General features: G+C 43.7%; 2 protein-coding genes across 3 annotated transcripts; both read left to right on the top strand.

The window, feature by feature from the left end:
- The first annotated feature begins 706 nt into the window (after positions 1-706).
- LOC307232946 (collagen alpha-1(I) chain) lies at positions 707-3,126 on the top strand. Its single transcript, XM_080004161.1, has 4 exons — positions 707-808; positions 914-994; positions 1,127-1,309; positions 1,439-3,126. Exons 1-4 carry the CDS (start codon positions 713-715, stop codon positions 1,592-1,594), a joined length of 516 nt encoding a protein of 171 aa, XP_079860287.1. The 5' UTR covers positions 707-712; the 3' UTR covers positions 1,595-3,126.
- Positions 3,127-4,067: 941 nt separating this feature from the next.
- On the top strand, positions 4,068-26,637 carry man1b1b (mannosidase, alpha, class 1B, member 1b). 2 transcript variants are annotated; one of them, XM_080004094.1, is made up of 15 exons: positions 4,068-4,294; positions 4,418-4,541; positions 5,210-5,359; positions 12,750-12,858; positions 14,913-15,043; positions 15,595-15,776; positions 17,975-18,084; positions 18,220-18,399; positions 19,070-19,218; positions 19,453-19,641; positions 20,346-20,536; positions 21,866-21,986; positions 22,270-22,464; positions 22,562-22,693; positions 22,807-26,637. In XM_080004094.1, the coding sequence occupies exons 3-15, from the start codon at positions 5,255-5,257 to the stop codon at positions 23,011-23,013; spliced, it is 2,001 nt and encodes a 666-aa protein (XP_079860220.1). In that variant the 5' UTR covers positions 4,068-4,294; positions 4,418-4,541; positions 5,210-5,254; the 3' UTR covers positions 23,014-26,637. The 2 variants fall into 2 exon arrangements, with proteins under 2 accessions (XP_079860220.1, XP_079860219.1); XM_080004093.1 differs by lacking the exon at positions 4,418-4,541.
- Positions 26,638-26,655: the final 18 nt, after the last annotated feature.

The following is a 26,655-nucleotide window of genomic DNA, read 5'->3' as shown; positions in this document are numbered from 1 at the left end:
TAACTGGAGTAGAATATTTGTTTCACAGTTTGAGCATGATGTTTTTTAGATGGCTAGGTTAAAGTAAGTTCATCCAGACAAATGTATTATTTACAGATTAGTTGTTTAAGGAGGAAAAGAGATCGGTATCGGGAGATACTCAAGGTTGCAGTATCAGACATGAAACAGTGGTATCAAGCTATCCCTAAGCACAACCTTGCTGAACCCTTTACTTTTGAGGAACTTACCACTCTGCTGCAACTTCTTCTGCAGCGTTCAGGCCAACATTTAAGCCTTTTTAAAAAAACATGTTAAATCTCTTTTCTGAAAACGGGAAGCGCACAATATTCTTAGGCAGTCTTTATATGTTATACCAAATTTCTCATGCCTAATATTTTAGGAAATAATGTACGTGTCCGACAAACCCAACTACCTGCTGGTCCAGACGCTGTTGGACTACCTCCACAGAGATCTGCGCTGGTTTCTTGATCCGCCAGATGGCACTAAAGAACATCCAGCCACCACATGCCTGGAGCTGTGGCTGGCGCAGCCTATTTTCTCTAGCGGTAAGAGTAGTGTTGTTTAATGTATAATTTACATTGGATGTGCAGTTATTGAATATAATGCATGCTGTTTCTTATGGAGCTGCAAAGTCATCAGTCTACAATACAAGACTGTTTCTGAAGGAAAATGGTTCTGCTCTTAATTCCTCCTTGTCAAAGGAAATTACTACATGGATCCCAACCAGGGGAGCCCCGCAGATGCCTTTCTGGTCTATTGTGACTTCACAGGACAAGCAAAGACCTGCTTGACTCCACTTCAACCACAGGTATTAGAGACACAAATCTCACTCTGACATTGCTAATTTTGTGTTATTATGCGTGGTGATGAATGAAAACCAAGGTAATAAAATCAGACAAATGAAACATTTCAGGTTCCAGTCAAGGCTTGGCTCAAAGACTCTGGCGTCAGCACCACCTACCATTGGATAAGTACAAAAGACGAGGGCTTCCAGGTTAGTCTCACCTGAAGGTTTCTGTTCAAATTTAAAAAAAAAAAAAAAAAGTGACTTTTTAATGACAGGCAATCAGTACCTTCACCTCTAACTCCCTCATCACAAATATACACATATTTCTCCATCCGTCAGTTTGAGTATCCGGGGGCAGATGTGGTGCAGTTGAGGTTCCTGAGGTTGAGTAGCAGAGTCTCCAGCCAGACAGTCACCTACTCCTGCGGTCCAGGAAGCAGGCAAGGCACAACAGAGAGGGAGGTCAAGTTCCTGGCTGACACCAGGACACAGAGCTACTTGGGGGTGTTGAGAGGCTGTGAGGTGAGCAGCAGTGACACGGCTGGCGGGAATTATCTGCACAGTATATTATCATGATCGAGGGAGATGTGTGGATGGATTGTGGGGTTGTGGATACATAGGTGATTCTAATGTGTTTAACCCCCCCCCCAGCCCTCAGAAGAGCTGGACTCAGGAACCCGGGAATCTGTCTTCCTGTTCGAGAGTGAGGATCTTCAGCTGCTGCCACTCAGGGACCTGGCGGTGCTGGGCAACAATGAACTAACCCATGAGTTTGGCTTCACCATCGGGCCTGTGTGCTTTAGCTAGGCGGGAGACGCCTGATGCCTCTCTGTGAACCTCCTCACTGACATAACCGGCAGGGGGAGAAACTATCCAGATCAGAAACGGATCCACAAGGAAGTCGTGGTTTGTCTCCCCTCCATCAAGGTGTCTCTTTCGGAAAGAGAAGCTTTGGTTTGTTTGTTTTTAAACCTCTTTTAGGTTAACATTTTCTGTACATTGTGTTAACATGTATTCGTATGGTTGACACCGCTGCTTATTTATACAATTCGTTTAAAATGTCACCTCTTCAGGCATTTTGAGTTTCATTCAGGTATGTTGGTCCACATTTCTGTGGTTAGGTGACAGTGTAGACTTTGCTTTGGCTTACCTGTGCTTCCATCTTAGAGACATGGCTAAAATCAATTTGCTTTGTCTAATTGACCTCACAGCTATGAGTGCCGCTGCTGCTGCCGGAGGCTACCTTTCTAGTCTCAGCACCCATTGGGGGGAAAAAACCCTTCAATCATACACCGTCAGTCTCTAAACTGCAGCATTTAATTTCCTCTGCTGACCTATCTCAGTAATGCTGTCTCAAACGGATTATATAGTCAAAAGTTGAACTCTCACAGCTTCTGCCTGCTGGTTTAATAGCAAATACGGACAAGATGTTGCTGTTGTTGCACAAAAACAGAACCCGAGTACCTTGATATTTAGGTTTGCTATTTTTCAACCCAGGCCTTAAGAGTTTTTAAGACTTAAACCTTTGATCCAACTGCATTTAAGTGAGTATTGGGCAGTGAGAAGCTCCAGCAGAGTGGTAAGTTTCTCAATAGTAAAGTGCTCAGCGAGGTTGTGCAGTTATGAAAGATGTAAACCGAAAAAACAAAGCCTGGGTTTGAAAATAGCAAACCTCTCCTTTTGATTTTGCCCAGACAGGCCCAGTGAGATGTTGTTTTAAAATGATTGTTTTTTTTTCTAATCCCGCTATCCTTCATTCCGTTCCTTTCTATTGCTTCATCTCTGCCTCTTACGTAAACATCCTTCCTGTCTTCCTGGACACAGTCTTAACCAGAGAGTCAGTAAATCAATCTGCTGAACCAGTTTGCATTCAGTAGAATAGGATCCTGACCTCTATAGTAAGTGACGGTCACAATTTTGGTTCGAAAGAAATACATTATCCCTACACTGGCTAGAGCCCCACCCCTTTTGTCTACTGTCACGATTGTAAATATGTGCAAGGTTGCAGTTGTAGATTATCTTTTTTAATAAGTTGTCCGTGCCTCAAGGTTTTTATTAATACTGTTGCAATGAGTCGAAAGGTTATTTTCTTTTTTGCATTTTGTTTGTCCATTTATGAATCGATTTTGTATTTGGATTTTGTAATATTATTTATGTTACCTTGCCGGAATTCAAGTTGTATTTTTTTTTTTTTCTGCCTCACTTGAAACATTATTCTTGTTTTCTTTTTTGTTTTTTGTTTGTAATTCCCTGCTGATGCTGCACAGATATTAATAAATGAAGGGACTTAACTGTATTGCTTTTACATGGCTATATAGTTCTGTTTACTCTTGACCGAACCTACACTTTATTTGTATATGGTAATCGAAAGATTCAAAATCGCATTGCGTTTGGGAACGCTTCACGGATACACCCTCCTAAGTGCAAGATGGAAGTGTCCGGCGGGGCCTGCCGATCACGTTATAACTTCAACTAGTATGTATGCAACTGTTTGAATAATTGTAAGTCGCTTTGGATAAAAGCGTCTGCTAAAAAAATGTAATGTAACTACTGCTCATGTGCTTTCATTAATACAGGGGGTGGACAAAACAGTAAAATCTCCAGTCACAGCTGCATGTGTTGCAACACATGCAGCTGTGATGGTGAGACAGGTGGCTTTCTGATTAGTGGTACGTTTCCGCTACCAAAGAAGCCTGACAACTAACACTTTGATGTGTGAGTTTTCAAAGCAACATGAGCCACATATCCAACAGCAGTTTGGAAAACGGCAAGTAACCCGTGCCCAAGCTACAGATTCATTGGTCAAAAAAAAAAAAAAAACAACAACCTGCAGAAGGATTTCATGTGGAAAAAAATATTTTCTCCTTGAAAAATTGTGCAATTTCCCACATGATTGCATTCTAAGAACTATTGCAGGTGTTCGAAAGACAAAGTGTGACCCTCTTCTAATGCACGGTTTTAGTGGATAGGGCTGAAAAACATGGAATAATTTATAATAATAATAATAGACTTTTAATTGCCATTTGGGTTCTTTCTTGTGAATGTTCATTTTTTTTTTCTTTTCTTTCCTGATCACAAATAGCCACTTCTAGCCGGGAAAGGCGGACCCCGCCACCAGTTAGCGCTTGAATAAACGTGGGTATATCCTGGTGCGTGGAGTTGACGAGCACAAATAATACAGAATTGTGTGTCGCGATATGACGACGTTCGATGACGATACGATGTCGCCGAGGGTCCGAGTAATCTGTTTTCCGCGGGGCGGTATTTGCAGAGAGAGAGAGGAGGGGGCGGACGACATGACAACAGAGGGGACAAGAGCCCACCATCCAGCTACAAGTGGACACTCATACGTGTAGTCCTTTCAACCCTATTTTAACGATGGATTATTAGGTTACATCGGTGCTTTGCGTGGACTAACATCACCGTGGAACCATGGAACAGGGCTGTTGATAGTCTGAGTACTGCTGGTGTCACGTCTGATTGGTATCCCGCCCCCCCCACTACAAGGTATTTAAACTTTATATCTTTTCTTTCACATTGCGCATTCAACAGCCACCTTGATGGGGTTTTCATGTGAGTGGTGTTTTTTTTTTTTTGTTTTTTTTTTTAACGCGGCGCTTCTACTTCTAGCTCCGGATATTTGTCGGGCCTCATGCGAAGCCTCGGTCTGTCGTCAGGCTGTGACGCCGCCCAGCCTCACTCAGGTGTCGGCGGACAGCGCCGAGCCACCCGCCGGGCTTCGCCGTTGTGAAAGGTAGCGATACAATGATAATAACGGAACTCGCCCTGCGCGCCCTTTCGACGTGTTACATTTACTATCGACAATGTTTGGAAAGCCGTGACACGGAACCGTGAACTTGACGGTAAACAAGCCTGTTGATTAACTGCTCGTGGTGGTTCAGTTTAGGGAGCTAGCAGTGAAACCACGACCACGACACGGCCACTTCTCTGCTTTCTCTGCTTTCTCTGGTGGTTCAGTTTAGGGAGCTAGCAGTGAAACCACGACCAACACGGCCACTTCTCTGGTGGTTCAGTTTAGGGAGCTAGCAGTGAAACCACGACCAACACGGCCACTTCTCTGCTTTCTCTGGTGGTTCTGGCGCCTTGTAAATGAAACATCGGTGAAGTTGAATTGTTGTAAATGTTTTTTTTTTTACTGGGGAACCCATGGGTCCTGTTGTTGTGGCTGCAGATACCCCCTCCACCCCTTTCCGTCGTAGGCGAGTCTTGTGTTGTGTACTGGGCTCCACGAATAAACAAAGTGTGTCGTGTGAGTGAAGGGGGCCACCATGGCTCCTGCCGGTTGGTGTTTTCCCACTTTCCTCCGTGCACACCGCTCCGTGTGTTCTTTGTCTCGACGACAGCCGTACTTCCCGCCGTGTTTTGACGGTTTTGTTCCCATTTGCCCCCCCCCCGCCACAGTGTCGCTGTCGTGTCTATGGTTTCCCAGTGGACTCGGTTGAAGACATGCACCCGCCACCCCGAAAGGACTACGTATCACTGACCTTCGCTGGGCAGAGCAGCGGCAGTTACAACAACAGCAAGCGGTGGAGGAGGCAGTCCTGCTGGAGGGTAAGGACAGCGAGGGATGGCGGCCAGGCTCACCAGTTCGATTTGACACATCAAGAATGTGACAATTTGAATGATCTGAAATGTTGGGGTTCTGTTTTTGTTTTTTTTTCGTTCGTCAGATCAATGTATACTTCATATTTTGAATCATACCTTTTTTATAATTTTCTGTTTGTGGGATGTTGGATAGAACATTGAACAATATAAACTTGGAGAGCTTTTATTTGTGGCCTGAGGGGGCGGGGTCCAAGCGCCCGACTCGACTTACGCCTGATTGGCTGGCGCCCGTCACGCCTGTCGTCACGCCTGTCGTCACGCCTGCGTTCAAGGATTATATCCGGTCCGCGCACAGATCCAGCTTTAGTAGGTGAGTCTCGTCGGTTTTTTTCCCTCTAAATGCACATTTGGCAGAGGCGCCAGCTCATGAGTAAGACTGTTTATACACAGCACAAAGCGTGAGAGCCATATATATAGATTTTCCTGCATTGCCCATGACGTCAAAGCTAAATACGCTCGCCTATGTAGCCCATGTTGTGCAGTTGTGCCCACGCTTCATAAACACTTGCAGATGCAGCCGCTGTACAGATTGCAATAAGAAAAAAAAAACAACCAAATTCAGTTTGTAGAAGTAAAACCATCACTGTCAAGTTGATTAGCTGAGAAGTCCCCCTCCTCAGCCCCGGTAAATGCATCTTGTGAGTCAGGAGGAATGGGTGCCGTGCATGTCTAAATGTTTCTGTCGAGATGCTGCGGCTGCTTAGTGATGTACGATCTGAGCTGTTGAATTAAAGTCCCTCTTGTCGCTCTCATGTCTCCTGTAGTGATGCTGCGGTCATCCTGCTGACTGGCTGTGCAGCCGCTCTTATCTCAACTCAGGACATTCCTTCAGCACTCCCCTGCAACAAACACTCAGCATTTACAACTGTCTTAATAATCATGATTTAGAACAAAATTTTTTCCATAATTTCACTGGAAACCGTTGTATTGTAGTTACACATAGCTGCAAAGGTGACTCATCCGTTGTCCTTTATACTTTTGTTAATGAGGCAGTTACTGAAAACTGTTGCTACAGCCTCTTTAAGGCACTTTACTCAAAATGTTAGATTTGTCCGAGTTTCCTCAGGTTAAAACGACAGTGTTAGGCAGACACAGCCTCTGATTTTGTACGAGTTTTTTTTGCCCAATAAAAAACAAAACAAATAGAATGATTCTTCCAGCCTGATGCCTATTCTTTCATCCTGATCTGAGTTAAGTTAAAAAAAAAAAAAAAAGCTTTTTAAAATCCATATTGTAACAAGTTAAATTAGCATTCAGTTTACACAAACGTGTTTTCTGATTGATATTCTCACTTTCTTGGTGGGTGTCACTGGCACGGTAGGTCTTCACAGTGTGGTTTCAGACCAAAACTCCATTTCCTAAAATATCTTAAGGCTGAGACGATCTAAGTCCCATGAACTAAGATCATTTTAGCTTGAAGATGATTCTGGGAAATGAAGCGCAGTCTAGAAGGGATTATTGTTGCAAATAATTTTGCTATTTTTGATGTGATTGTGGTTCGATCGATTGTTTTCAATGAACCTTGAAGATATACATTCCCTCGCTGAGTATCTTTGTATTCTACCTTTAGACGATTCCAGTGTTGACCTTTCCAAATCCCAGCATCGTATGACAATTTTATTCACAGGCGTTGTGAGAGTCACCCAGAACACCACCGCTTGCTCTTATTTGAGAGCTAGATAGGTTCCCTGAACAATAACTGACTACCGTCGGGCTATTTTGAAATCTCAATACTGGGCCAGGACTCTAGCTGCTATTTTTAGCATTCCGCAGAACTATTTTAAGATGAAACTGAAAGGTGAAGACTGTAATCTCAGCTGTTCTGTGTTTAAATGACAACTCAATCCCACTGTTAAATGATACAGAATGGAATTTTGCATGGCTGTCAAGGGATTTCCTGTGTTTTTCAGCTGCCACTCCGTAGGAAGCTTACATCAGCTTACTGTCGGCTCAGTTCTCTGCTCCTCCGTCGTGCTTTTTGGTGTTTCGCTGTAGATATGCCAACAGGATATGGCAGAACACTTATCAGTCATACTTGGGTGACTTTAAGCTAAAGCTATTAGTATCTTGTTGTGTAGGCGGTCGTCATAGCCGTGATCTCTTTGCCCAAAAGCGAAAATTGCGTGTCCGTGTTTGGGAAGGCGAAGACCTCACGAGATAAACCACGTACAGATGTTTGTTGTCAATGGGAAGCAATCCTTCACAGGCAGATGAATTCTCGGTTTTTGTTTAGGGGCTATGTTCTCCATAACGGCATAGACTTGGGGTGCAACGGATCACAAAACTCACAGTTCAGATCGTATCACCGTTTTGAGTCATGGATTGAATCATTTTTTCGGATCAGCCAAAAAAAAAAAAAAAAAAAAAAAGGGAGACATACATAACTTGGCTTTTCATTTTTTCTGTAAAACCCTTAAAGCAAGGAACTTTTGTTTTCTTTCTTTAAACATGGTCATGAACGGGAAAATGTATTAGATCTGCCCCCAGTATCTGAATTTAATTCCGATATCATGTTCAAGTTATCACATTTATAACAAACTAAATTTCATAAAAATTGGTTCAGAATTAAGTGAGTTACAGTCGATTTTGTAGAGAAGTCTGCATCTCTCAATACCATTGTACTTGTTTACTAGCGGATCTTGACCGCTCCAATATGGCTGACGAGCAGAAGCATAGCGGCGACATTTGCTTCACGATATGTCGTAAAGTAGCAGCAACATAGCACGACGTACTGTAAACCAATCACTGCGCTTCAGAGTAGAACACAGCACGCATCTGTCATGTATATCTTCTATTCACTGACACTCTGCATCGAGATTTATGGAAGTATTACTTTAAAAACTAACAGCGGCAGTAAAATTGTATTTCACTTATGGTTAAATTTTGCAACTGATCCGTGGTTCACGTGTGTGCTGAACCGTGGGGTGCGATCCAGATCAACTACATCCCTTTACACAATCACTTATATACAATACTCACAAAAAGTTAGGGATATTTGGCTTTCGGGTGAAATTTATGTAAAAAGTTCACGCTACAGTGATATTATATCATGAAAGTAGGGCATTTAAGTGGAAGCAGGCACTGGTGATTTCCTGATCTCAAACAATTTATTGAAACAAAAGCCAACAACAGTGGTGGGTTTACCACAACAAAAAATGACTCAATGTCTCAATAACTTGTCATGTGCCCTTGAGCATCAATTACAGCTTGACAACGACGTCTCATGCTGTTCACAAGTCGACTTATTGTCTGCTGAGGCATGGCCCCCCACTCTTCTTGAAGGGCGGCCCTCAGGTCATTGAGGTTCTGGGGTACAGAGTTACGAGCCTCTACACGGAGACTCAGCTGATCCCATAGGTTTTCTATGGGATTCAGGTCTGGAGAAAGTGCAGGCCACTCCATTTGAGGTGCCCCAGTCTCCAGCAGCCGTTCCCTAATGATGCCACCTCCATGAGCTGGAGCATTGTCGTCCATGAAGATGAAAATAGGCCTGTGTTGTTCATGCAGGGGCACAATGACTGGATTAATGATGTCATTCAGGTAATATGGACTTGTCCTTGTACCATTCACAAAGTGTAGGGCAGTTCTGTATTGACTAGACACACCTGCCCACACTAACACCACCACCACCACCAAAGGCTCGTCTGGTGACAACAGTGGCTGATGCATAGCGCTCTCCTTGACGTCTCCAACATCGTTGGCGGCCATCTTTTTTGCTCAACATGAATCGACTTTCCTCAGAGAACAGCACTGAGGCCACTGGTCCCTCGTCCAGCGTAAATGCTCCCTGGCCCATGCAAGACGATGATGCCTGTGCCTGGTGGTGTGGTCAGGTTCCCTTGCAGGTTGTCTAGCACGCAGACCACGCTGATGTCAACGGTTTTGAATGGTCTGACGTGACACTTGGGTGCCTCTCCCTTAAATGTGCCTGGAGTTGAGTGGCATCATCATCCGCTTCCGCAGGGCACTGTTCACAATGAAGCGCTCATCAGTGTGGGATGTGGCCAAATGACGTCCACTTCTCTGCCTTTCTGTGACTCTTCCAGTCTCTCTGTATCTCTGTTGCAACCTGCTGATGACACTCTGTGACACTCTAAGCTCAGTGGCCACTTCCCTCTGAGAAACATCCTGTTTGAAGCCTCACAATGGCGAGGTACTGTTGATCAATTGTTTGGTGTCTTCTGGGTCACATGATGTCAAAATGTGAACAGCATGATGAAGAGGACTGTTTAAATACCAATTCTAATTGAACCAGGAAATGTATTGGTCGATTCATGGATCAAACACCTGTTGTGAATTTTGCTGTTCAGCTCCTTGTTAGAGAACAGCAAGTTGTGCAAAAAGTACTGAAACATTGAACAGTTGGACATGTGCATTCAAAAGTTTAGAGAAGGTCAAATTAAGTTCACCTGTAAAGGTTATAGTGCATTTAAGGTTCATCCTGAAATTTCACCCGAAAGTTTTTTTTCAGCTTTTTGTGAGGAGTGTATATACTGTATGTGTCTGTTTACATGCAGTACTCCACTGAACATTAACAATCTCTTTTTATGATCTGCTGAGGCAAATGCAGCTTGGTTTGTTGATGCTCATAATCAACAAAAGTTGATTTAAGAAGAGATTAAATCTATTTTTTCTTTTCAAATCAGCTTACGAGATCCCAATATTGAATGAACATGAGATCACCTGAATGCAGCTCAGAAACACTTGATAGCAGCTGGAAGCGTCAGTCTGTTTTAACTGATACATGTCTATGTGCGGTCACTGCGGTGCTGTGTTTGGTGTATTGTCACTGGCGATATAAGAAACATACGTATGGTCAGCAAACTGCTGTTTTATTGACTCCACAAACTATTTGTGTGTCATGCATAATTGACTGAGAAAGCAAAACGTTGCTGGTGACTTCAAACGATAGGTTCACCATTTTTCAACCCGGGCCTTGTTAGAATTTTGGTTACCATTAGAGTTGGGTCCATTTCCGGTTTTGCCGGTTTGATGCGGCACACGAGCCTAACCGCAGGGCCACACTAGAAGTGACACGTCAGCGTTGCGAAAGCGTTTCAGATACGCTGCCATGTTAATCAATATGGAAGGTCACACCAAGCAGAAGCGTCGTGAGAAGCCGCATGACACAAGGCTCCTAAACCCCTCGCCTTTTTTACCACTCAGCTCTATTTTTCCGAGCGTAAAGCCTAAACTGGAGCGTAGATTCCCATAGAGGTCCATTCAAGAGATGTGTTTAGTGAAACTATGTCATTATCAAGCCTGGTATGCATCAACCACATATATTAAACCGCTGGTGTGCGGTCCTAAGGTGGATTACTTTTGGATTACCACAACAAATTAAACCTCACTTATGTAAATAAAATATTACTATCCAGGCAGGAAAACAAATATCACGCCACGGAATAGACTTTAGATTTTACTTTATACCTGGGAGGTTGTTCTGGATTCCCCATTATATTTCAGTTGTATTTCACTTCACACCGGTGTGAACTGACAAATCTACAAAATGACGCAGCGCTTTTGCGACGATTTCACAACGGTGACGTGACGCTTCTGTTGAGGCCCGGGGGTCAAACCGCTTTGATTTAATGCAAACTGACTGAACAGGCATTTGTCATGATGAGACGTTCTGGCAAATTTAAAAAGTAGCCAACATCAGCAACCTGCGCCGACGGCTTCAGCAACCTGCGCCGACAGCATCAGGGCGCTAAATCCAATTTGTGTTTCTTTTCCACTGCACCAAAAACAAGCTGACGCTCACCAACATCTGGCTTTTGCCTTCGGTGGGAAAGGTTACACTCAAATGACTCTGCAGTAGTTGCAGGTTTTTATCGGCCCCAGCTCCATCGCTGGAAAAATGACGCCCGAGTAAACACACTAATTTTCACCCCTTGACCGGACAAATTGCCGCATGAATAGACAGGAACATCCACGTAGCATTCGATCATTTCATGTCTGATTTAGAATCCCGAATCCAAACCATTTTTTCCCCACATGAGGGACCATGGACCACGTTTTGAGTGTGGGGACCGCTCTGTAGGTGCCCTCGCCGGGCTCTGGACTCTGGAAACATGACATGCCCCTTTCTGACGCGTTTGTGACGAGTGTGACACACCAGAAGAAAAAGAAAGGTATACTCATTCACTGGCAGTGGGAAAGCCGCTATTCGCCGATTTTTAACGGGTTGACCAGCAATCAAAAACCTGCATTTACATGCTCATTTTGGCATTAAACGGCTGAATTACATTAGTAATAAGCAATATGACAACGTGATCAAGTGTATCGCCGAGTAACTAAAGGTGGAGATGCACTTAAAAAGATGTGAGAACAAAAGACGTTAGAACCACCAGAGAACATGTCCCAAAACACCATCAGCAGAATGATCTGTAGGAATTCAATAAGAAGTCGGCGGTGAAAGAAGCACAAACTCAACAGCGATAGGAGTTGGGAGTGGTTTTGCTTTACATAAAGGTGAAAAAACAAATAGTGAAATCAAACTCAGTGTCGTTTATTGACAGTACCCATATTTCCTCAAGTAGTGACCGGGGCTTTAATTGAACTCAACTGCCGTCTGGGTGCCGTGCTCCTCAAAATAATACATCTAAAATAAACGTACATTAATTTTTTGGTTCAGAGACACGGGATCAGCCGTAAAACTCGGTAGTCCGGTCTGGTGTTGGGCTTCATATCAAACCGGTTTGAAATGTTTAATCTGCCCAACCCGACTTCCCATCATTTATAACTCTTCACAGCACAAACTTGCTGAACTCGTTAAAAAAAACCGACATAAAATCGACTTTTTTTTTTTTTTAAATGGGAAGCTCACAATATTGCCAGATGTGCCATTTTTCTAAAAAATGGTCACAAATTGTGCATTTTATCAGTTTTTTAAGGGTTTTATAGACTCTCGCACTTCTGCAAATGAGTTGTTTTGGCTCCAGCCACTCTAATGTAAGAGACTAAGAACATGAAGTTGCGGAACTTCCTAGTGGCAATCTACTGAGGCCAACGTTACATTTAGAAGTTTTTTATATTCATAAAAAGATAAATTGTGACATTACTGATATTCGAAAAGATGTTATTCAAAACATATTTGACTGTAATGCAAGTTTTAGTTTTCTGCAGTAATTCTGAGGGGGAGATTTAAATGACAATGTGCTGTGGCGTACAATTCTTTCACTAACCACGTTGGAGGTTATATTTTTATTGAATGCGACAAACACCATTTACTCTCAGTTAAGACCTTGAGAAGCCTTTATGTTTATTTATTTGTATTACTTTCTGAACTCAAACCTTTCTTTGTAACCCGATCGTCCTCTCTCGCTGCGTGTAGAAATGGAAGCAGTTGTCCCGGCTGCAGCGGAGCCTCATCCTCTTCACCATGGCTCTCCTGTTGATCTGTGGAATGGCTTCCTTTCCTGACGTCACCAAGCACCTCAGAGGTAGGAACCCCGGCGCCAAAAGCCAGGCCAGCTGATCCACCTGTCTGGGCCTGGGTGATGTCTTAGTGGAATGGATGCATGGATGACTGTTCCTTTCCCTATTGAACCGATTCTACTGAGACTAGATATTGATATCATCTAGATCACATGTAGCAAAATCAGCATCAAATATAAAAACCCTAGACTCTTATATCGATTGAATTGCGACATGACATTCATGATTCACCATCAAAACATTCTGTGCATCCAGTACCAAAATGTAATACCTAAGTATTCATCTTTCGGAGTTGGTGAGACCAAGCTAAAACTAAAGGTTTGTACACAAAGAGTATCAATTAATCGTCATTCATCATCGTCCTTTTTGGTAAGAAGGATTTTCGTTTTTAAAGCTTGGCAAAGAAGGTTCTGTTTTAAATTACGTGCATTACTTTTAACTCAGTGTTCCCGCAAAATCCATATAATTGTTATCGAAAAAAACAGAGCGGTGCCAAAATGTTCTAAGTCTAAGGTTCTAACACAAAAAAAGTCCATCTTGCATTGAATCACATTCCCTGCTTCACTGTGCAATCTAGCTAATCGTCCACCCGGCAGTGAGGAATCATTCATTTTATAGCATTAGTTCTAAGTAAAAAAATAGACACCTCATAATTACAAGATATAATTACGAGATAATATCTACTAATTACGGGATATTTTCTCGAAAAATATTATTATTGTTAGATTTTATTTATTTATTATTGTTATTATTTTCATCATGAGCGCCTGAAATCGTCCTGGTTTGTCTGCGATTGCACCGATTTCAAGCTGTTTTATCTCGAGTCCCAACAAATATCTGTAAAACACTAAATTGTCCCTTTTTTTTTTTTTTTTTTTTTACCCCATTTAAAATAAAAATAATTATATTCTGCTTGTTTTCAGCACTTACATTGACGTTTATCATGTTCTGTCCCACTCATTACCGAACCCAATCAAAATACATAAACAATGCCACCACGCGTCTGAATTCAACACTGATTTGTCTGTATGTGTGTCAATCAATCAATCAACGTCGTCGTCGAGGCTGTTGCTCTGCGCTGTCAGCCGCAAGCGTCATACGCTTCCTTTGACACTTGTGGCTCTGTCCGACAGAATCCGTCAGTATGCTAACAACCGAAGATAGTCTTTTCTCAAGACCTCCAGTACGGGCTTATTATTTTCTTTGTGAATTAGCCAGGAATGAAAATGCTGCATTCTGCACACGCCGCAAAAGTACATTGTCGGCCGTGCATGGTGGAAATAAAAATAATGATGATAATGTAGCCGACCGCATGGGTTCGTCTGAATCATAACTGATGGAAATAATCAGATACAATCACGGGATGAAGTTCGGTACTTTCTTTTTTCCTTTTTCTCCCTCTCCCAGAACACACCACTGCTCACGTCACCCGAGGGACAAACCTAACAAACCTGGTGCAAGCAAAATAAAAAAGTGACATAAATCTGTCACATAAATAATAATAATAATAATAATAATAATAACAATAATAAACAAGCGCAGAAATAATGTCCCCCATCCTGATGAAAACACCTAAGGTGTGCATAAGTGCATACATGTGCAGGTGCATGAGCGTGCAGTACGTCCCGGTTTGGCAGTCCTTAACTTATCTCGTAATTACGAGATTTTTCTTTTGTGAATGGAATGTGCTTGTGACTGTCTAAAAGTAAAGTGGAGGTTAAAAGGTAATCATTCAAGTAGACATTGTCCAAACACATTGTCCACAACACATTTCTAAGGAGTGGGAGTAGATATCTTTACAGTTGTCATAATTTTCACATTATCACGTGAGAGCAATTATTTGCATTTATGATAAATAAAATGCAAATTTAGGTGCATTTGTATCAGTTTTGTTATTATTATTGTTGTTAAATTAATAAGTCCACCTGAATTGACTTGTTCCAATGTTCAACGTCAATGGATGGCACTTGTTCAAGAAGTGGATGTGTATTATTACGCGATTACAGCTTTGGGGCCATTTGACTAAATCTATATATTTTTTCCTTCCTTTATCTCTCAGGCCTTGTAGGCGAGGGGCAGGACAGCGACACCAGGGCTGAAGGCAGTGGCCCCAGGCCCGTCCTCCCCCATGTGCTGCCCGAGCCTGCGAAAGAAGGCCAACGCCCGCCACCGCCAGAGGTCTCCCCTCAGGTCTGATGCTGTCTACATTTCTGCCCCCCCCAATCATCTAGTTCCTAACCTACCTTGTTTCTACCTCATACTTCCCTACCACTGCCCTGTACCAAATCTAAAGTACTTACTTGGTAGTATAGTATAGTACTTACCTTTATACTTAACTGAAATATATTTAATACTTTTCTAATTTAATAAGAGAGATGATTTGTCCAAAAATCAGCCTGACTGGGGAAAAAAAGACAAAACACAAAAAACAGTATTTGAGAATATACAGAAACAGTATGTGGATGATAACGTTCAACCTGAGAGAATAATGTATTGATGTGTTTTTTGGAAATAAATGGATTTTGATATTTTGAAGAATATGAAAGTACACTTTTCCAACAAAGAATTGATTGCTGAATTTTAACTGCTGGACCCGATCTGCCTCTAATGACATCATTTTTAGATGCAACACTTAGTTTGAAAGTCAACGGTTTCAAAAGTGAGCAGACGGTTGAATTTGGGTCTATTGTCAATTGAGCTTATATTCCATATTTTACCACCTGATGGTCAATTTGCCGCAGATGGGGAAGAGGCCCCCCAACAAACGAGGGCCCCCCGTCCTGCAGGGCCGCCAGCAGAAGAAAGCCAACGTCTCAGGCGTGTTGGCGGCGGTAGGCGAGGCCGAGAAGAAGGAGGAGGAGGCGGAGGCGGGGAAGGAAAGACGGGACGGCAAGAAAGGGACGGGAGAGGACGTCGTGATCAGGTGAGACCTAAAGGACACGAGTACAAGCCTTCTCACTGGTTCTCATAGCGTGTTTAAAGCCTTAGAGGGCTACTCCAGTTTTTGGGAGGAATTTCGCCTGTTGTCGCTTACTTCTTACCCAGATTCAAACGAACAAGAAGGTCGATACCAATTTCACCCCTTTGTGTCCAGATACCAAGACATTGAGGAACATTTGTATTTACTCATCATCAAGACCAAAGATTTATCACCTAAATAACTCAGCTTTTGACATCCTGGAAGGCGTATTTCCGTAATTTCACAGGAGCTAGGCCAGTTGAGCCCCATCGCAGCCATGCATTAGCGTAATAGGGTAGAAGTAGCCTCTTCTTTGTTTTTTTATTATTATTATTATTATTATTATTATTACAAAGCCCCCCCTTTACACCGTCTGTTCAAGGCGGGAATGTTGCGCATTTATTCCGCCTCGTCCTCCTGTGTAAAAGCTACGAAGACGGAATGGGGGAGCCGCTGGCGATCCGCCTCTGAGCAGGCAGCAGAGGTAGACAGAGCCGAAAAGGAGACAAAACGCTTCCTGTGTAAAAGGCAAGGCCATCTTGCCGGGACAGGGTTGGGACGTTTTGATGACCGAGTTTTTCATTGGTTGGTTGGTCGCAGAAAAAAAACAACTCCATTCGGGAGCTGCGCCTTGTCAAAATTAACCATAAAACTATGCCGATATTCCTCTATAATCTCATTTAAATTTGTATGCTTTATTATTTGTAATATTTAATTATATTCACATTAGGGATGACAATTTAAAGGAATTTCCTTAGTCGATAATTGTCGATTGACTACAAAAGCTAATGACGTCGCCAGGGGCGGCGCCATGGTGCGTGGGGACCTATGCAACGTCACACACCTCTGAGATTTTGTGACTTAGCGCGAGGAGTGTTTCTCCTCATTTCATTTCATTTAAAAATGGAGACGTTTGAGGCGAGAGTCGCTGAGCTGGTTCGCTCATACAGGAATATTTACGATTTGTCTTTAAGGGAGTTCAATATTTTAACTTTTTGCCGTCCTCCGCGAAGGAATGAGTTGGAGTAGCAGATCAAGTCTGGTGCAGATATGGACAACAAGAGGCTAATAAAATGACCAAACATTACTTGAATCCTTATAATACCACCTGAATCACCATAGCAACTTATCGCATGTTTCGTTTTGCCGTCTTACCTCTTCCTCGCTCCGTTTTTTGTTTTTCTCTCCCAATTCCGTTCAGACCGTGTTCCATCTCAACACAGCATTAGTTACACACACGGTTCTTCTCTTCACACATTCTCCTCCTTGAGAGAGAAGCTCCCACATGGAGAAACAATCCAAAAAACGTGTCAAGTTCCGTCAGAGCCTGGAGCATGGAGACGGAGCGGGCATTGGATGACTGTTACGGCTGGATACGGTACGCATCACACCGGCGCAGACGGTGGCGGTGCACCGCCGGCCGCTCACAGCTCCCCCGTCAGCAAGTCAGCACCGTCCTCACCCACGGCTACAGTGTTTATTCAATTAAATAACTTTAAATATTTTATAATTCTTATTAATGCCTTTATTAAATCAGTGGGTATCTCCTCAATGCTATGTGAAATGTCACACCAGAGGCTGACGCTTTTTGTGTTTTCAAAGACAGCACACTTCACAGACAGCCCAATTGTTGCAGGGACAAGTATTGTCTGCTGGGTTGCTGAGGGATGGTGTGGTGTTTAAGCGCTCGATGACCCTCGATCCTTCGATTATGAAACAACTGGCTGAGCCCGAGCAGCCCGTCACTATCTCGGTGCTGGACACACAGGGATGAGTGTCGGTGGTGTTGACCTGCGTCTGAAATTGGGCAAGATAAACAAAATAAAAACTGGAGTCTACCTTTAAACCGTTTGAAAAGAACTGCACAAGTGAGGCGCAGGCTTCAAGCGAAGGAAGAACTTGACAGAAAATGAACCATGTGTATTCACTACGATACGGTGACAAACCGAGAGTCGTTATGGATAAAATGATAGAAGACATGATATGATCATTCAAGGTTTGTCAACACAAAAAATGCCTTCAACGATTTTGGCCTGTCTTTAAGAAGGGGATGGTAAGGGGGTTGTCCATGTGTCCTGATGTTCCTCTCAGCCAACAGAGGGAGTCGCTTGGTTTCACTTTTATCATTATACCTATGTATTTTGTCCTCCCCCACCCCTCAGCTGGCACGGGGCGGTGATAGAAGCCGACCGGGCCACCGAAAGCGCCAAGGAAGTGCAGGCCAAGGAGGTTCTGTCTGCCGCCCGAGCCGAGAAATCCTCCGGGGAGTTAGGTTATATATGTGTTTTTTTTAATCTATTTCTTCTTTTTCATTCTGTCTTGGCCCTTCACTGAAATCCTGGCATCGAGAATTGAATTTGTCTGTTTTGAGTACCAAGCCCCTGAACTGCGCTTTGTGCATTTGTAGAAGCCGGTCGGCTGGAGGCGGTGTGCCAGGCCTTCAGACACGCCTGGAGAGGCTACAAGGAGTTTGCCTGGGGCCACGACGAGCTGCGGCCCATCTCCAAGTCATACGGCGAGTGGTTCGGCCTGGGCCTCACGCTCGTCGACGCTCTGGACACCATGTGGATCCTGGGGCTGAAAGAGGGTACGCTCACCTCGCTGCTTCTGTTTTTCACTCATTTATTATTATTGAGACGCGGGTCCATTACGTGTCCGTATGACAGGTCTGTGTATCAAAATGAGACACTTTTGCTTGTGATCGATTCAGTTACTCATAGTGAGTATTCAATAAGAACGCTTGGCGCCTCAGTAGTTGAATAAACCAAATTTCCTGAATTTTCCATCCATGTAGATTGATAAAGTGTTATCTTATCTTAAATGTGTTTTTTTTATTGTGATCTAATCTCAATTTATTGACAGTACAAAAATATATATATTTTAAAGTCATCTTAAACGCAGTATTCTTAAACTTCTCCCTTCCTTCCCCCAAAACATGAGGGTTTTGGCATTCTGTCAACACAGACTGTTACTAATTTATCAGTTAGTAACATCTCTAAAAGCAGCTTTTAGTTATATTTAGAATCCATCTTTATATTTTATATTTAGAGTTTGTCTCTGCCCCACTGAACTTATTGAACCCCTCGCAGTTAAAAGTCAAAAGCTTATGAAGTGTGAGTTTCCCAGACGAGCTCTGTTATAAAAAACACAATGGAATAAATTGAGCAGCCAGTTTGCGCCATGGCTCTTAGCTGTGCCTGAAGGTGCGTATGTGCTCGATTTGACCCCTCACCCTTCCCCACCACCACCTCCACCAGAGTTTGAGGAGGCCAAGGCGTGGGTGGCCAGCGAGCTGTCCTTCAGCAAGAACGTGGACGTCAACCTGTTCGAGAGCACCATCCGCATCCTGGGGGGCCTGCTCAGCACCTACCACCTGACGGGAGACACGCTGTTCCTTGACAAAGCGGTGAGCCCCCCACCACGCCCTCCTGGCAGACCAGCACTCGCCCCCTTTGGGCGAGGGCTGGGCTCGTTATCGATATTAACCACATTTACTTAAGCACGTACAGCCTGAAACTGCAGCCTGCTTGTTGCTGTGTAACTTTATCATCCTTATCACGGTTCATTTCATCACAGTGTGTGATAGACATGGTGTTTGGATGTCTACGCCTCTACAGCTCACTGTTTCATCCCCGTGTAGAAAGACATCGGCTCCAGGCTGATGCCGGCCTTCAACACCCCGTCCAAGATCCCCTACTCGGACGTGAACATCGGGAAGGGCACGGCCCACCCTCCGCGCTGGACATCGGACAGCACCGTAGCAGAGGTCACCACCATCCAGCTGGAGTTCCGGGAGCTCAGCCGCCTCACGCAGGACCCGCAGTACCAGGTGACACCAGTTGCTCGCCTTGTTCTGGGCAACTTCGCAAAAACACGGCGGGACAGAAAAGTGAAATGATCTTTAATTCTGAAGAGCTCATAATCTCTCTGTTTATTTGTTAGGATAACCAGCAACAAACAGTGCTGTAGTCGGCACTGTTACCCAGCATGCACTGCAAAAACACTTTTATCTTTAGGATTTATTATTGATAATTTGTGATGTTCATTGCGTAAAAGTGTTGTTGTATTGCACGTAAAAAAATACTGTGATGTTTTCCCTCTCGTGGTGTGTGACTGTTCTAACCCTCATTATGAAGTGTATTGTCTGAATCAACTTTGCCATGTTACATTACAAATTATGCGCAAGCACGCACCACGCTCAAGCCTTGTACTGCGAAATAAAACTTGTTTCAGACAAAAAATTAAAAACATATAGCAACTGATTGGAGGCAAAGAAAATGATTGAAAGCTTTTATATATTTTTAGTCTATTTCAATTATTTAACCGTCATTTTACTTTAGATTTTATTTTTTTATTTATTTTATTTTTTTTACTTTACTTTTGATTTATTCAATGGTCTTTTAAACAAGACTCGTCATAATTCAGATCTCATTGTGAGAAATTGTAAGTCCATCAGTCTAGACCGCGGACGTGAATATTGTGAAACCATAATTCCACGACAAGCTCTGGAAGTGACCGGCTCTCCATCCGCAGGATGCCGTGGGCAGGGTGACGCAGCAGGTGCACAAGCTGGAGGGCAAGCTGGACGGACTGGTGCCCATGTTCATCAACACCAACAGCGGGCAGTTCACCCACCAGGGCATCTACACGCTGGGGGCCCGCGCCGACAGCTACTACGAGTACCTGCTCAAGCAGTGGATCCAGGGGGGCAAGAGGGAGAGCCAGTAAGCCCAACATGGATGTGTTTGTCTGGTGTACACTCAACTGTTTCCCACCTTCTTGTCTTTTATGTTTTTGTCGTTCGAGTGACGATGTATTTCTTTGAGGGAGCAGTCTGATACCGGGCTAAGATGGGGACAAGAAGACTGAACCCCATGGATATTTTGAGGTTCAGGAATGGTGTCAGCACGTGGATCGTAGTTGTGCCTGCGACATCGTGAGACTATTTGGAGCGTCCAGTATGGGTTTACGCTCGTCGCAGTCTTGGCTGCAAAAGAACTTTGAATGTTTTGATTTGACTCAAATATGAATGAGACCTGCCAATCAAGACAAGTACGCCTCCAAATATACCTCTAGGCCTTAATATTCTCTTTATCAAAGAATTATTCTCAAAATCACAGCCAAGACTCCTGTTAAAAGGAGTAAACATGGATATTGAGACCCTAAAGTTATTGATGTTGAATTTGTAACAAGAAGTTGTTGTGTTTTTTCCATTGAGGGTTCATGCAATTTCTAATTTATGCAAATCTCGCATTGGATCATAGCATCCACTGCAAACCAAATGATGATAATTCTGAATTGATAACGATAATCCTGAAATTTCAGCCTCGGCCAAGAATTCCCATTTGGGCGTGTCTCTATTTAGCTGTGCATACAGGAAATATTAGTTTGTTATATTCTCAATGCAACCAGATGTGAAATGGTTCTAGTCAGAACTGGTATGTAATGACAATGTAGAAATGTGTTATGCATTAAAAAAATTACATTTTAGGAGAGAATTGTTACCATTTCATTGGTTTTAGGTTTCATCACATGCACATTTCATCATGACATGAATATGAATTTGGACGAGCAAAAACGGAGCTACTTAAAGATTGATAAGTGCCGAAACTCACATAAATCTGCCTACACTAGTGTTTTACAAACGTTTCCTTTTCTGCTCGGGCTTCAAAAATGAAACTAAAACGCTGATTTGAACACTGATGGATGTGGAGTACCTCCGCTTTCCCCTCCAATCTGCGTATGCATCAGACGCCCATTTTGGTATCGCAACCAGGGGCAACCTAAAATATTCATGCTGCCACGTCTAGTGATATTTCCTTTACATGGGCGGAACAGCTCAGTCGGATTAAAGATTCATATTCTTCGTCCCAACCCGCTCCACCCCACCCCCACCCCCACCACCTTCAGATTAAGCAGCTTTTCGGATGTTACAACTGTTGGTTGGAACAGTTGGGCATTTGGGAGGTGGGGGGTGGGGATCATTTTGTCTCTGGGATTGGCCTAGATTTGTGGCTGTAGGCAGGCGTCTCACTGATGTGTGTTTGTTTCAGGTTCCTGGAGGACTACCTGCAGGCTGTGGAGGGCGTGAAGAAGAACCTGCTGCAAAAGTCGTCGCCCAGCGGTCTCACCTTCGTGGGAGAGCTCTCTCACGGACAGTTTAGCCCCAAGATGGTCAGTAGTGGGAATAATAATAATACTAAAAATAATAATCGCATTTCAAACTTTTCTAGACAAAGTTACAAAATGCCTCATGATGAGGAAAGATAACGCTGTTCTACATTGTATGAATTTGGAAATGAGCAGTGAGTAATATTACAGCACAACGATGACTTCAGACGTAGAAATGATCTAAAAGTCCTCACACATACTTCAAAAAATGTCCCATTATACCTCGCTTTTGACAAAGTGATGTTCCATTTAGCGACTGGCTTATACCACTGTTTTATCCCCCCAGGACCACTTGGTGTGCTTCCTGCCAGGGACCCTGGCGCTGGGGGCCCACAACGGCCTGCCGGCCGAGCACATGACGCTGGCCGAGCAGCTGATGGAGACCTGTTACCAGATGTATGCCCAGATGGAGACGGGCCTCAGCCCGGAGATTGTCCACTTCAACATGCACCAGGGCAGCATACGGGATGTGGATGTCAAGGTGGGTGCGGGGCTTTCTAGAAGAAACTAACGAGTCTGTTATTACAAAATGGTCGAAGACAAAGGTGTATGTGTGTGTTTGGCTTCCTTCCCTCCAGCTCGCCGACAGACACAACCTCCTGCGTCCGGAGACGGTGGAGAGTCTGTTCTACTTGTACAGGTTCACCAAGGACGCCAAGTACAGGGACTGGGGCTGGGAGATCCTGCAGGCCTTCGATAAGTACACCAAGGTCAGCCGACAGCGCCCACACAGCCAGCTTAAATGCTCTCATCACGATGGGAGACGATGTGGTTATTAATTGATCAACCACCGAAGCTAAAAGACAATTTGCGTGTTTTGCAGGTTTCCACGGGGGGCTACACCTCCATCAACAACGTGCGCGACCCAGAGTACCCCAGCCCCCGCGACAAGATGGAGAGCTTTTTCCTAGGGGAGACCCTCAAGTACCTGTACCTGCTGTTCTCCAACCAGACGGACCTCCTCAGCCTGGACCGCTACGTGTTCAACACCGAGGCCCACCCACTGCCCATCTGGCCCGCCGCCGAGTGACGGACGGCCGGATGGGTTCTCGCGCACGCCCCGGGAATGAGGCTCTCGGGGTAATAAAACAGCCAAGACAGATCGTTTTGTGGGCGGAAGACTTTAATGTTTCAGATCCTCTGCTTGTTTATACCGGTCAGTCAGGGGCAATGTTTTTGTTGTTTGTTTTTAATCGCATACCATTGGCATTGAAGAACAGCCTGGACCGTGACTTGAATCCGAGCTAGTGTCTTATTTGTGTGAGTGTGAGTGTGTGTGTGTGTGTGTGTGTGTGTGTGTGTGTGTGTGTGTGTGTATGTATGTGTGTGTGTGTGTGTGTGTGTGTGTGTGTGTGTGTGTGTGTCAGCTTAGGCCTGGCTCAGTTAGCTCGGTCGCACAAAGATTTGAGGCCGGCGTTGGCCGTCGGCCTCCGTAGTTTGGCCGTAGTTTCACGTGAAGGGTTTTGAGTCCCAGGTCCAGTTGTCTAGGCGTAGATGTTGTTGTTGTTGGATGTCCTTTTTTTCCCGCAGTATCAAACATGTCCTCCGCCTACCTGTAGCTACTCGATGCGTTGACAACTCTGGACGTGGGCGTGGCAAAATAATTCATCACTGTGTCCGCCCTTGCAGCGATCGCCCAAAGCCCAAATCTGTCCACCTTCTCATTATGTCTGTGTATGAGGATTATGTCCAGTCTTAAGTTTGTCCTCCTCCATGGATGAACACTTCCAAGTTCAATCAAGTTTCTTCTTTTAATATTGTGAAGATAGTTTTATGGAGGGAGGGATGCACTTAGAATCTGAATTAATTTTTTTATTTTTTATTCATGTTTGTTCAGGGGCTTTTGTTTGTTTGTAGAGATGTATTTGTTTATCCTGTTCTGAGGAGCTGCTACTGTGTTTGTGTTGAATGTTGAGCGTCGAGAGAATAATTTGCGTTTGCTTTTGTTGTCCAGCTGGAGAGGATACGCAGGGTGAGATTCTAGTTTCATTCATGTCCTCTCGTATATCTGGGATAATAATTATGGATGTTCCTGTAGATTGAATTACCATTGTGGATTTGTGCATTATTGTTTTGCCTCATGGAGTTGTTGTTGATCCTAGCTGCAGAGCAGGTTGCCCTAGTTACTTTTTTTGTGTAGTGGTAGTTTTGGGGGATTTTTTTTGGGGGGGGGGGTAATTTAGTATCTAGACTAAATCCCCATCGTGCATTTCATTCCGCCGCCCAACCCCACCTCCACCCGCCCATGGCGGTTGTCTCTCTGCGTGCCTTCACTGTTGCTTTAAACAACAATCTGTTAACGTCACCCATCTTAAAGGCCACCTCGAGTAAATTGTTTGGGCGTTTTTGAGCTATTTCAAGGTCACATATTATGCAAAACTTACCTTGGGTCTCTGATGGGCCTACTAACACACAAACTGTAAAATAAGACAACTCAGTCAGTTTTGTGGTCAGCCTAGTTCAGAAAATGTGACTCAACAAGCCGTTCAGATTTGCCTCTTCCTCCTACGTCAAGGGGAGGCTCATTAGCATGAGAACCGCCCCCCATCTGAGAACAGTGTCTCCACCCACTGCTTGAGAACTGCTTGTCCTGTTTTTAGACTGGAAAGATTAGCAAGTAGCAATACACGTGTGTCAATCAAACTGCACAAATTCCTTCGCTTGGCAACGTGTTAACCATTCAGAAATGGCGCGCTGCATTAGCAATGTTTGAACTTCTGCAGGAGCCTCTCCTTGTTCCTGATCAAACATGTGGTTGAACTCTTGCGTTTTTGTTACCAGCCATATCGGTTGTTTTCATAGGGGGTAAACACTCACGGTAACCATGGTATCACGGAGGCACGGCTGGAAAGCCACAACCAGTTATTTTATGTGAGGCGTGGGGAACACCAGCACATTTGCATCCACAGAAACAGCCTGTCGAGAACAGGACTGAAACAGAGGGGTATAGAGGCATCCTAGAATGGCTAGAATGCATAATCTAAGTGGTATTTTTAGCAAAAAACTTGACAGGTTTTGGGGACCTCAGAGACTTATATTAACACGTTGAGGAGCATAATATGTGACCTTGAATGATTTTCAATGGGATAAACTTCTGCAACACGTTTCAAGTCACACAGCATACGCTTTGGGTTTTTTTTTAAGCACAAATAGTTAGATTTCTTGATGATTGTGATTAACCTGGCCACCCACTCACTGTGAAATCAAACAATTTCTTCACATTTGCCTTTTTGTGACAGAGGTTACAACCTTGTCTGTTGAAAATCCGCCGCCTCAAAATTCAACTGGTTGTAGCGGCCACTTCATTGTTGACACTAGCTGGCAGCCTAGTGTTGATGTCACTGAGAAACTGCTTTGTTTACCATTGGTTGCCATGGTGTTGCCGACACACCTAACCACATTCCCCCATTTCCCAATTGGATGACTCAAATCAGCTGGAAGTGGCCTTTAATATGCATTTATAGTCCAAGCTATTTTTGGCACGTTCCCACATCACCGTTCATTTTTTTTACCATTTGAACTCAAAAGTTTAATGTAGGAAGGATGGGGCGTTCATTATGCATGCTCACAATAGGTCGGAATTAATGGTTTTGTGCCCAGTTTGTACAGGTCAGCTGCCAACAAGGGCTCTCTCAATCGATGTATTATTTTCCTCCAGATGACAAATTACACCCTCGCTTTGCTATTTCAGCATCATTCCCGAGGCAAACATGCTGGAAATTGGTTTCACATCAAAAAAAAAGAACAAGCCATCTCTCCAAAGCCATGTCCTTTCCTAAAGCTCTGCTGGAATGTTCAGATATTTGATATCGTACCCTAGAGTCTGCACCGTCCTCTGCCGACAGTGTCCAAGCAGTGAAACGCTGGTGCCACAATCAGGTGTATTTTGTAAATGTAGGTTTAGAACACAGAGTAGTTACAAAGTTATGAATGTTAATGAGAAAGATATATTGGTGCGCATATTCTGGACATTTATTTTCCAGGGTTGGGGAGGAGTGATCCGATAGCTTTTGAATGATCGTTGAATCTTTGTCAGGCAGTTTTAATAAATAAATGAAAAGCCTGGTACTATATTTTAGAACATGTTTATTAACAAGGGGCCACATTTGCAGCCGAATTAAAATGGCTGTACTGGCTCATCACTTTTCAGGTCATGTAAAGTTTGGAAATTGCACAAAGTCTGTGGAAAGCATCCTAATATACACGAGTTGCTCGCCGTTCTGTGGAGTTCCCAAAGCGTCTCATGTTTCCTCGCGCGTGTGAGAAATATTCTGAAGCTCCATATCGTTGCAATTCGGTTTATCTTCAAAGAAATGGCAAATGTGTAGCAGTCCTGCAGCTATTTCATGATCAAACCTGCACCGGACGTGGATTGGCTGTGAATGTGAATGAATTGCAAAAAAAAAAAGTATAGCTACAACATGTTTGTAGTTGTCCAGATGTCATTTTACCTTTGTTTACTTGATCATTGTAAATTGATTTCGACCATTTCAAGGACTTTGTTCGAGAGGGATCACCTTCCGCCCCCCCTTTTTAATTTATTGAAATACTATGTACCATGAACACATTACGTATGACCAATTGTCACCTGGTTTACAACTGACAGAATATGCTTTAATTTTTGAAAAAGTTGATTAAAAAAATATATATAGCACATGCACTGTTGTGATAT

Source organism: Zeus faber, assembly GCF_960531495.2.
Source record: "Zeus faber genome assembly, chromosome: 7".
NCBI classification, from domain to species: domain Eukaryota; kingdom Metazoa; phylum Chordata; class Actinopteri; order Zeiformes; family Zeidae; genus Zeus; species Zeus faber.
This window is presented reverse-complemented; position numbering and strand designations above follow the sequence as displayed.